This window comes from Atractosteus spatula, chromosome 6 (assembly GCF_055471065.1).
Source record: "Atractosteus spatula isolate fAtrSpa1 chromosome 6, fAtrSpa1.hap1, whole genome shotgun sequence".
NCBI lineage: Eukaryota > Metazoa > Chordata > Actinopteri > Semionotiformes > Lepisosteidae > Atractosteus > Atractosteus spatula.
In genome coordinates this window covers 39,286,987-39,300,107 of record NC_142711.1, presented here as the reverse complement: position 1 = coordinate 39,300,107, position 13,121 = coordinate 39,286,987, and the positions used below count along the sequence as shown (strand labels likewise).

General features: G+C 37.6%; 1 protein-coding gene across 4 annotated transcripts in view; it reads right to left on the bottom strand.

The window, feature by feature from the left end:
* The window catches only part of slc12a7b (solute carrier family 12 member 7b), a 168,319-nt gene that overhangs the window by 81,703 nt on the left and 73,495 nt on the right, over positions 1-13,121 (bottom strand). For all 4 annotated transcript variants that reach the window (XM_088919322.1, XM_088919324.1, XM_088919326.1 and 1 more), the window contains exon 3: positions 12,797-12,928. In XM_088919322.1, coding sequence (XP_088775448.1) covers positions 12,797-12,928 — 132 coding nt within the window. The remainder of the gene's footprint in view (positions 1-12,796; positions 12,929-13,121) is intronic.

The following is a 13,121-nucleotide window of genomic DNA, read 5'->3' as shown; positions in this document are numbered from 1 at the left end:
TGGTGCAATGTGGTATGTACACCATGAATATATTATTCATTAATATAATATGCATTATTCGTAGATCAAATGTTGCACAACAATATAATAGGTGATGTAATTAATAAATATCCAAATATCTAAAATGCCACACAGAAACAAAAACAAGAGGTTTATAGTGAAGACTGCACAAATGAAACAGCTTATAAAGGTAACGTTTTAAAAAAATGTGAAATAATTAAGGGGTGATATGTATTTTGAATTTACTGAATAGGATAAGTGATTATTGAAAAGTGTATGAATGGGTGCATTTATTTAAATGTTTCTGTTGTAATGTATTTTTCAAGTTCAGTCTATTAATTCAAAAGTGTGGATTTTGTAATCAATGCATCTATCTGCACTCATCTGATTTGCCAAGCCACATGGCTTTTTTAGTTACCAGCTTTCTAATCAAGGTAAGGATCAAATTGTAACACTGCAAGAAGGGTTATTTATAAAATAAATAAAAAGATTTATTTAGAAAATTCATGTTCCTTGGAATACATAAAGTAATATGCTGATGTGGCAGATCTTTTCAAAGTGTTCTGGAAAACCTCATGTAAATATCTCTATCCATATTCCATATTTATAATCAGTTAATCACATAAATTTTATCCAGCAAATTTACCATATGATTCTTGAACTTTAACTACAGTTTTGTTGTTGTTTCCTACCATTTCAAAGTATAATTGTGCTTATTCTACAGTGGACCAATGGAATAGTATTACTGTTATTCATGACAAATATTATGATAAACCTCAATACATGTCTAGGGTATGTATTTAGTATATGTTTACTTTAGTCTGCTGTAATATTTCAATGTAGTTTTGTAAAGGATGCTAAAACCACCAGAAACAACAGGGCAGTCAAAAAATATCAAATGCTCTTCCTGTTTTTTGAAAAATTGAATAATAATAATGGAATAATAATATTTAGGTACCCTAGAGATTATTTTGTGCTGCCCCAAGAATTATAATCTATTAACTAAAAATGATTTATTTTAAAGAGGAAAGTTTCCACTGCCTAAAAATTAAAAATTATTCACCATGCTCTCTCATTACATGCACAGTACAGCAGAACACACAGTATGACAAACAACACCACACAATGCACATTACAAAGTGGTACATAATAAATAGTAACAACAAGAACAATAACCTTAGAGAGAACAATAACTAAGCAAAAAGTGCTTAGTGCAGAGATGCACTGAGTTCTGAGGCATTCAGTTAGCTATTAAGGAGGGGCACTGCAGTAGGGTAGAAGCTGTTCTTAAGCCTAGTGGCCTCTGCTTAAATGGTGAAGTACCACTTGGCCAGAGTGCAGTGGGGGGAACAGTTTGTGGCCAAGATGGTTAGGATCATGAATGATGGATTGGGCTTCATTGCGACAGCAGATAGTGTGAATCTCACTGATTGATACCATACAGTGATACCACTAGTGAGCACACTTTCTATGGTGCTGCAGTAAAAGTTCATGAGTAGCTGCTTCCCCATACTGCATTTTTTTAAGCACTGTACAAAGTGCAGGCGCTGTTGTTCCTTTTTCTATAAACTGCATCCTAGCATACAGATGCAGCCACTGAGAACGCGCATTATTTCTTCCAACTACAGTAAAAGTTGTGCAGTGCATTGGGGTATGTACTTTACTGGCCAAAGATGATCGACAGGTGGCACTTGAGGTTCATTAGTTAGTGAAATTAGTGTTTTATTTATTCTCTCTGTTGTGCATGTTTAAATCCTCTTAATATGGAATATTAATATGGAATTTACAATGAAAGGGAAATTTCGGTAGCTGAGCATAAAAATAACAGGAGTATAATGTCTCTGAACATCACAAACTGTATTAATTTAGGAATATAAATATGTCATACATACTATATATGGCTAGTAGTGGAAACTAAAAAAATACCCAACAGTATTACACCTTCTTTATAAACATTTTATAAACATAAATTTTTAAATAATATAAATAAAAACATGAATGAGTTAACAAATGCGAATACTGTAAACTGTGGGAGTAAAAATCAGTTCAACCGGTTTAATTTAATTCAATTCAAAATACTTCATTTATCCCAGGGGGGCAATTTAACACAGCCTTTACAACTGGCCTTAAAACAAAATCATATATATTATAATTATAATCTAGAATAACAAAGTGGTACTAAAAAGACCACTGAAACCAACATATAATAACATCTCTGATCATTATGAATAATATGAATTTATTAATAATAATAATTTCAAACTGCTTGGAGTGATTTGTCACTGCCTATTTTTGACACACGATGTTTCAGATGTTAATAACTTTGCGAACAAATGACAGAGTCGTCAAACCACAGGCATTTCAAAGATCGTGATTTGTGAAAATTTGCACAACTTGTATTTAAACAACATCTAATACCTGGTTGCATTTTTAGAAACCCGAGTTTGAATAAAGTGGATCCCAGGTGTAAGCGAGTTCATAACGTGAGACTTACTATTCAAAAGCCACTGTATGTATGCAAAACACCTGACAATATTTGTGAAACTCCTTCTGTATTTTCTGTTTTTACTCAGATAAGAATAAACTACATATGCAATTCTTTTGACAGGTGGAAAGATGTTCGGTGCTCAATAGCTCTTTCACCACGGCATGCATTATGTTACATTTTTTACGCATTAGTTGAAGCATTCTAAAGTCCCTCAAAAACTTGAAAAATGTAACCTGATACTGTAGGTTGCACCCCTATCTGTCCTGGATAAAGCGATTAGAAAGTAGATGGACTTGTGGATTGTAAAAACTTTTCCAATGTAAATGCAATACGGAAGATATTAATATTAACAATGAATGAGCATGACTGAGCTGTAACAGAAGATTTATAGAGGGGACATGCTGTGTCTTTTCCTTTCAGCTTGGAATGAACTTTAATATTCTATAGCAGCCAATTTATGCAACACAGCGCTGTGCTTCTTTAACTAACATTTTGTTTGCCACAGAGGCTGGGGGTCTTACATCCATTGCGTGTATTATGTAAAATAGACAGTTTAACATGGGGGATGGGGATGAATTTTCAGTATCATGGCCTCTTGGTCACTGTCGCGCTTTAACATAAGGCAATCAGCAATCAAATGGCCTGTTTTTTTTAAATAAAACTCTTGTTTTTTCCTAAGTGCATGTACTGTAGTTTTAAAACGTGAACAAAGACGTGCCATATGCACGAGTCACATTAAGTATACTATATACAGTACTGTACTGTAAATGCAGCATGATGACGTATGGTTTTAAACAGTTCAACAGTAATCAACAGTACAGGTTATATGAAAAATATTTATTTGTACTGTACAAAAGCATACCTTGGTCACAGAACCCTACATTACAAACACCGCAAGTGAATGAGTTGAGGAATTTGATTATTATTTTTGCTTGTTTCTGAATTCCTGGGATTCAAGCTTTGAGTTGCCCTGGTTTTTGTCAAGGTTGTACATATGATATATTACTGTATGTTTATTTTGGTGCTGGTGAGTCCCCATTATCCCCAGAGGGCAAAAGGTGAGAAGATGTTTTAATGTACAGCATTTTAAAGTTTCGTTTTCATGCTATTTCTTATATTTATGTATAATGTATTTGATTGATTAGCACATTGAAAAGCAGAGCCTGTTGATTTGCCATGATGTGTTACTTTGTGCTCACTGTCAGACCCTCAGCCTGCTTTATAATTGACTTGCTAAACACATTTCATGGTGTATTGTGTCAATTTAAGTTGTGTATTTTAGTGTTTTAATTAAAAAAAGAAACACTCCCCAGATATTAGCTTGTCAGTACAGTACACATTAACTTAGCTTAGGTTTGCTAAGGAGACAGACTATGACCACAATCAACAAGACACTCTTATACCAAATAAGGAAGATGGAAAGAAATGGGAAGTCAACAAGAGACATTCAAGATTCAAGATTTTTTATTTGCCATATACAACAAGTGCATTGGAATGCTTACTCATTCAGCTGCACCCAGTAACAGTAGAGAATAAAAATAGGCAGAAATGACAAACAGACATGGGCAATAAATTTAGACAATAGACGTTATAATACAGCCAAGACAGGAAATACAGTAGTGCAAACAGTGCAGTACCTTAAAGTGCAGGTGCCAATATGTGCGGGTGCTAATTTGAGCTGTTTATGATATGGACTGCTTGGGGGAGGAAACTATTGGTCAGTGTTCTGATACTGTGATACCTTCTAACAGAACCCAGGGGTGAAAACAGATCATGACCAGGGTGAATTGGGTCCTGAAGTATAGCTCGAGCCCAGTTGTGATAGTGGTCAAGATATATCCAGTCAATGGAGGGTAGCTCGGTCCCAGTGGGTTTCTGCACGGACCTCACAACCCTCTGTATGGGTTTTCCCGTCCTGTACTGTGGCTCTACCATACCAAACTGTAATACCACCGGTCAGGACACTCACAATGGTTTTACGGTAAAAATTGGTGAGTGTTGTCTAGCTCATCCCCCACTTCCTTAACCGTCTCAGGAAGTGAAGGTGCTGTTGGGCTTTAGTGAGGATGGCAGCAGTGTTCAGTGATCTGGAGGCCGAGGAACTGTGTGTGACGTCCTCTGTGCCTCCTCAAGTCCACAATAATCTCTTTTGTTTTGCCCATGTTAAGTGTGAGGTTGTTGTTGTGGCACCACTCCACCACCTCTGCTACCTCATTCCTGTCGGTGGTTTCATCAATGTTGTTGATAAGACCGATTACTTTGGAGATATCAACAAACTTGATGATGCAGTTGCTGTTAAATCTAGCCACACAGTCATGTGTAAATAGAGAATACAGCCGTGGGCTAAGGCAGCAACCCTGGGGGGGCCCTGTGTTGAGGATCAGAGGGGATGAGGTTTTGTTTCCAATCCTCACCGCTTGGGGTCTGCCTGACAGGAAGTCCAGGACCCAGTTGCAGATGGAGTTGCTGAGGTCCAGACCCCTGAGTTTGACCACCAGCCAACCTGGCACAATTGTGTTGAAGGCTGAGCTGAAGTCAATAAATAAAATCCTGGCATAGGTGTTCCTCTTGTCCAGGTGCTCGAGAGTGGTGTGAAGGGCCAGTAAGACAGCATCGTCCACTGACCTTTTATTTCTATAAGCGAACTGCAGGGGGTCCAGGGAGTCTGGGACAATACTGTTGATGTGTCCCATCACCAGTTTCTCCATTCACTTCATGACTACTGAGGCGAATGCCACCGGGAGGTAATCATTCAGACATGACACCTTGGTTGCTTTAGGCAGTGGCACGACAGTAGTCCTCTTGAAGCACAGTGGGACAGTAGACAGAGATAGTGACATGTTAAAGATTACAGTGACCACAGGGGCCAGCTGGGTTCCGCATGCCTTTAAAACACAGGAGGGGATGCCATTAGGGCCGGCAGCCTTGCGTGGCTTCACCTTTCGGAAAGCTCTCCATAGCTCCTGTTCAGACAGCTGCAGCACAAATTCCCCAGGCTCACTGGGCGTTTTGTGTGAAGGGTCCGTATTGTGAGCGTCAAACCTCGCATAGAAGTTGTTTAGTTGGTCAGACAGTGAATCATCAGCTGTTGTTATAACACCCATTTGTCCTTTGGAATTAGTGATAGCCCTCTGGCCATTCCAGAAGCGCACTGTGTTAATGCCCGCACATTGTGATTCAAGCCTGTCTCTATAGTCCCTTTACGCATGTCTGATGGCCCTCTCCAGGTAATACCTAGCTTTCCTGTACAGCCCAGGGTCTCCTGTGTCTGCTCCTTCAGCTTGGCTTTGATGGTATTGTTGAACCATGGTTTTTGATTGGGGTATGACTTAATTCTTTTAGTTGGAACACAAATATCAACACACTATTTGATATACTGTGTAACTGTCTCTGCAAACTCGTTGATGTCTGTGGCTGAGTCTTTGATCAGTCTGTGTATTCAAAGCAGTCTGAGAGCAGCTGCTCCACCTCACTGGTCCAGCGCAGCCTGGTCCTCTCTGCAGGGGGTGAAGTTTTTAGCTTCTGCTAGTATCCTGGCCGCAGCAAGACAGAGGCATGGTCTGGTTTCCCAAAGTGTGGTCGGAGTACGGCATGATACGCCCCTTCATTGGTTGTGTAACAGTGGTCGAGGGTGTTACAGCCTCTGGTTGCCGTGGCAACGTGCTAGTGAAATTTTGGCAAAACGGTTAAAGTCCCCCATAATGATAAACGCAACATCGGGATTCAAACTTTCCTGTTTGTTTATCACGCTGTACAGTTCACCAAGCGCAGCCTCAGTGTTTGTGTGTGGCTGGATGTAAACAGCGGTTAAAATAACAGAGCTGAATTCCCTAGGTAGGTGAAAGGGTCTGCATTTTACCATGATATTAGCTGAACAAAACTGAGACAGTACCTTAGTGTCCGTGCACCAGGAGCTATTGATGAGAAAACACATGCCATCTCCAGGCGGTGTTTTCAGTAGAGTCCATGCAGTGAACTGTAAATCCGAAGGGCTGCACAGCTGAGTCAGGGTTGTTTGCGTTCAGCCATTGTACAGTATTTGGCTTCCATGGACATCTTTGTTTCCAAAAGCACCGTGAGACGGCATTATAAAGAGAATTAAAAGCAAAGAGAATCAAACCAAGGAAAGTGCAAAAGTAAATAACTTTTGAAAATAGTTTATTACATGAGAACACAACAACACAAATTATTTTTATAACAAATTAACTGTTAAACTCTTTTTTCAAGTCCTGTTGTGCAAGCCGTTGACAAAGTGATGGAGGAGAATAATGAGATATCAGCGGCTCATGTTCTAAGACGGCTGTGGGCTGACCTTGGTGTAAACCCGAGTCCGACATCGATAAGAAGAATGCGCAGAACTCTTGGATGGAGATGATAACGGTAAAAAAGAAGAAGGGCTCCAGCAAGCATTTCAATGGATTAAACATGAAGAGGCATTTCACAATGTACTTTTCACTGATAAAAAAGCAGTGGCTTTGGAACAGTTTCTAACCATGTCATTTAATAAAAAGGGCAGATATATAAATAAGCCAAAGCCCAAGCAGCCAGTTAAGTTCCATATCTGCAGGGTGTAGGACCACTTCTTATTTGTCAAAGAATAATAAAATGAAGGAATAATAACGAATGAAGGAATAAAACTCCAGCTGAATCCACTGATTTAAATCCAAAAGAGATGGCATTCACTCAAAGACTATATTCAGAAGATGGCAAAACCAAGCACTCTTCAGAGCAATTACTGTAAAAGGTTCTGGGACAAGGAGCTGATAGAACGAAGTTGCAATAATTTTATTAACAGGCTTTTCGTGTTCTTCCGAACATTGTTGAGCACAGTGGTGGACATTCAGGAATATGATTTTACAAATGCTTTTGTTCCATCTTACATTGTCGGATTGTGAATCAATAAAAGTATTTAATTAAACAAGGGTTTGTGTTAATCAACAATAAATAGCATAATACGACACAATACAATGCTGTACATTAAAACGTCTTCTCACCTTTTCGTCCCCTGGGGATAATGGAGACTCTTTAGCACCTGACCAGGTCTAGTGCAAGTGTTCACATTACTCCTATCCTGGAGTCCTCGCACTGGCTTCCGGTCAAATTCCGTGTAGACTTTAAAATCCTTATGCTCACCTATAAGGCTCTGCATGGCTTGGCACCTCAGTACCTGTCTGAACTATTATCGCCCTACTCCCCACCTCGCAACCTTCGCTCTTCTAATTCTCCTCTCCTTACTGTCCCCCAAGCCCGTCTACATTGTATGGGGGACAGGGCCTTCTCCTGTTATGCCCCCAAGCTCTGGAACTCTCTCCCCAAGGATATCAGAGAGTCACCTTCTCTAAACTCCTTCAAATCCAGACTCAAAACCCTCTTCTTCAGAAAAGCCTTTACTTAACTGGTTCCATTCTTCACCCCTCTGCTTTTCTTAGTACCACCATCCATGTCTCCTCTGTATATTGTAATTGTGTTTTATCTTGTGTATTCTTTTTATTTATTGTTGTTGTCATCCTGTAAAGCGCTTTGAGAAGCCACCTTTAAAGGCGCTATATAAAATAAAGTTTATTATTATTATAACATTTTCTGTGAATACTTGCGCTCATTATCGCAGTAAAAAACGTGTATTTTTTATAATCCTCTTAATAGGGAATATAATGTGGAAATGCCTATCTAAAGAATTTAATTCCGATATTTATTTAAGGATCTAAATATATTTATATAGCTCAAAGTATTACCATAGTCGACTTTCTTTGTAAACATCTGCATCAATTTGATTCATTCACTCGTGATTACTTGGAAACATTTTGCCTGCCCTTTTCAGCTAGACCTTAAGATGCTGAACGGCACGTTGGCATAATGGCTTTGGTATGTGACTCGCATGCTAGAAGCAAGGGTTAGAATCCTGCTCAGGGCATGAGTTTTCCTTAAACAAAAAAACAGAAATAGTAAATATTATGGACACTATATTTAATTTTTTGGTATTTCAAAATATCACAACATGTTCAAAGTTAAATGATTGATTAATAACAACTAATAAGTTCTTGTATTTTTAAAGTTTATTTTGTTTGAGGTGATTTGTCACTGTTTTCACAACCTTCATACATCTTATTTGTCACAAAGGCTAGGAGTGTTACACCCCACTGTGTTTGTTATGTAGAATAGACAGTTTTTCTTGGGGGATGGGGATGGAAAACATTCACGTTCTCATAGCGGTGTACTGGGGACCCCATAGACAAAGGTGATAAAGGTGTTAAAAATTCAAAGGGGTGCGTGTGGCAGAGTTCAGCGCGTTTTAAATTACTGAGAGGCTATGAAGAACAGCAGCAGCACCGATGTTAGTGGTTTTATAAAAAAATAATATAATAATAATCACAAGTGCAAAAACAATTTGCATAACAAAACCGTGAAAGAAGCAGACCTTAAATTTAGATCGGATTTCTCCGAACAGTTCAATGAAATAAACTTCAATACAGTCAGGCAGACAGATTTTAAAGTCTTCAAGCAAAATGAGCTCTTTAAAGTTTGTCAAAAACAGCTACTTTGCAATCAGTACACGACTTCTCAAAAGATACTGTACCCGTTTATCTCATCCAAACAAAGGTTTGATTTTTTAAAATGTCAAAACCTTGGATGGCACGCCTCAGGGATTCATAGTGTAATCCAAACAAAAGAGCTGCTGGGCACACTGTGACCCTGACATGCAGGCGCGTGACTTGCAGGGGTTCAAATCCTGCTCAGGGCATGAGCTTTCCTTTAACAAAAAAAACAGCTTCTGTTTTAAAAGTTTCTGTTTTAAAATATTTTGGATTTGTGTTAAGATTTGTATCAGTTGGAACTGGAAATATAATTGAGGTTCTACTGTTTAAAGTTTAAGCTTTTAAAGACATGCAATGTCTAAGTTAGGCAGGAACATGCCATTGTTTCTTATTTTTGATTTTCTTTAAAAAATGTTGAAAAAAATCAGCTTCCCACTTGTACCATGCTGTAACTATAGTTAACTATAACTTTTTTTCTCCTGATCATAATTGTAACAAATTGTCACGTTTCACTTCATTGCATAGCAATCATGACGTTCTCATCCAAATTTTTTTTTTTCATTTTGAAACCTTGGCTGGTATGCCTCATGGACTCATTCCTAGAGTAATCCAAAAAAAGAGCTGTGGGGCGCACCGTGATCTTGACATGCAGGAGTGAAGTAAAGTTAACAGCTTCCGTTTTAAAAGGTTATTAATAATATCTTCCGTATCACATTAACTTGTTCTTACAAGTTTAAAAAGGTGATACACAACGTATCTCCTCTACAACTCTCCAGTTTACAGAAAAATTCCCCCAGAGCCACAGAACATTGTCTAATAATACTCTTCTTGTGTCTAATTTCCAGGGAGTAACTTATAAAAGGGAACAGGGCATCGGTCCTTGACTATGGTCAAACAGTACATACGATGTTTGTTTCAGTGTTCACTTTTCTGTAATCTGTACAGATCAGCAATGTCTCATCAATGTTCATTACTAATAAACAGGGGGGCTTCACAGACTTCCTTCTTTGAACTCAAGTGTGCTCCAGTAAATAATGTACAGTTTATCACCTTCTACAATGTTTCTAGTTAAGGAGGATTTGCACGATAAGCACATTGTTTAATGGGGATGATATTACCCACGTCTATATCACTGTACGACACAGGTTTGAGTCGGAGTGTCTGTTAATAAAACAGAGCACCCTCCATTAAATTTCTTTTTCTGCTTCAGCTAAATAAGGGAAATACAAAGTAAAATCAGGATCTCAGTGATCTTCAGAGCACTTTGGTCTAAAATATTAGTAAACAACAGAGTTACTGGCTCAGTTAAAGGTGTTACATGATTTAAAGTTTTAATTTAAAGTTAAATTGTTGGCTGATTACTGGCTGCTGAAATTCGGATTAAGAAAAAATATAGATTTTTCCCAATTCGGGTGTAAACCTAAAAGAGATACATCGTGTTCACAATAAGCTATAATAGTGAACAATTTTTATATATTAGGCTATGTAAGAAACAAACCGAAAATAATTCTTAAATTGGGCTTTGAAATGCCTGGGTGCAGCGCACTACATTACAGCATTGTCCAATACCAAGGACACTTATAGTCCACTTTTGATATTTTAGCTGTTGAGTTACACAATTCCATATTAATATTACCGTCAAGTGGTATTAAATCAGTACACCTTATTTTTTTACAATAACAGCAAGTGGTGTTCTTACGACGTATTCTTAGAAAAGAATAAAACGTTATAACTTTATACCGTGTATAAGCTTTATATACTAAAGGTTAAGTTCCAAGCTGAAAAGACAAGACTCAACGTGTCTTCTCTCTTCAGTCTAGAGCTTGTCCATGGTCATTATTAATATTGTAACGAATGGCCAACATACAGATTGTACAAACCGGTTGCAGCGCGGTGACAATACTGCAGTCTACTCCCCTACGCATAACAGTGATGTTGGCCGCCCGGGCTGAAGAAGGTCTTTTTTAGCTCAGCCGGCAATATCCCTGTTGAGCGATGTTGGAGACTCGGATTTGAGCCCATGTGGTGAAGGATGAACTGGGGCAGGAGCAGTGATGGCACAAGCCCAATAATCTGAATTTGTTACAATGTTATTAATAATAAATTACATATGGCAATTAAATTGGAACAGTTTTACAAACATGAGAAGAGGCGATACACGTGTCTCCTCTATAACTCTTCAGTTTATAGAATAATTTCCGCAGAGCCACACAACATTGTCACAACATAGTAAACAACAGCCACTGGCTTACTTAAAGGTGTAACACATCTTCACTGTCATGGTACGGTTTAAACAAGCTGTTCTCCGGTTACTGGCAATTGTAAAAGTAATGTGTAATGTGTACAGTAAATATAACCCTCTTCCCTTCTTTAGCTTAAAGAATTCCGTGAAGAAATCTTTAGTCACGGAACCATCACACACTCATCCAGATACACACAAGCTATAATACACACAAGCCAACAACAAGCTATAATAGTGGACTATTTTTATATATTTGGCTATGTAAGAAACAAACTGAAAGTAATTCTCTGATTGGGCTCTGAACCGCCTGGATGCCCATTACTACTATAAGAACAATAAAAGTTTTTTTTTAAAAAATGTTTCCAAAATATCCACTTGTGATATTTTAGCATTTTAGTTACACCACTCCATATTAATATTACTATCAAGTGATATTAAATCAGTACAACTTTTATATTTTTACAACAACAGCAAGTGGTGTTCTTACTACAGTACCTATTGTTAGAAAACGTTATAACTTATCAAGTACAGTATATAAGCTTTATAATGTTAGAACAAGCACGTTAAAACCACAAACCACTGTAAGGAACCAAGACTTTGATGTATAAAATATGTATGCATAATTAAAATATTTACAGTATGAAGAAGTTGGAAGCTTGTGTACTTTTGTCCAACTGACCAATCTTGCTTTCATAAAATATACCTTTTTAATCAGTTTAATGTTTAACATGCTCTAATACACAGTTTAAAATTATTTAAAATCTAAAAAGTATACAACTTAAATTATGTTATTGGCAAAAGATTGTCCCTTAGCATTGACAGGGATTCGAAACCAAGCGTTTTCTGGCAAGAGCCCAGATGCTGCACATGAGACGTTAAGCTTTCCTAGCTCAACCTGGCGGTTTTATGAAGTATTCACCCTATTTAAAAAAAAACATGCGGTACTTTGCGGTACCTTGCGGTACCTTGCAGTTCCTTGTGGAATGTGCACTGCGACTGCATTCTCTGCACATTTTGAATGGCTTGATCTGTAGCTTCTTTTTTTAAAGGTTTTGGATTTGTGTTATTTGTATTTGTTGTAACTGTTAATACAATGGTGGTTCTTAAATTATGGTTCTACTGTTTATCGTCTAATATTGCAATTATTATACACGTGTGTTGTATGATGTGGTTTTTGGGGTAACAATAAATTAAACATATTGTAACACAAGTCATACCCACAGATACAGTATACAGAAACAGTAGCATACACAGGTCAATTAACTGTAGTGTGATCGTATACCATATAAATATACTGTGTATACAGTGTGATACTGTGCGGTTTTAAAACTACTACACTACAATATGTATGAAACATTTTTATGATCAAAATGCAAATTTCAGCAATGAGTAAATTAAGGCAAAATATAAATAATCTAAATGTGGAAATAAACCTAAAAGAAGCACCCCGGGGTCACACCAAGCCACGGTGCAATAATAAACTCTTTTCATATATCATTGTATATATCTTTTATATATATATAGCCTACTTACTTTCACCGCTTTTTTCTTCACTCCATCTTCATTTTCAGCCTCTTCATGTTCAATGACACCTTGGGTCAGGTTGGTGTAATTGGCCAGTTTATTAAGCAGTGATGACACCATGGGATTACTGTCCATTTCTTCCTGTTGACAGAAAGAAAATCAACACTTAGGTTTTGTGTGCTTGAATAAAACAACCACCAACCTATAAGAGTTTTCATTTTTCTTAATCTAAAACCTTGTGAAACCTGATTCTCTACTGTAATAAGCTGCAAATTCCTTTCTTCATACTGCAGTTTTCATCAAAATTGACATTTCAAGAAACTGTGTGATAAGG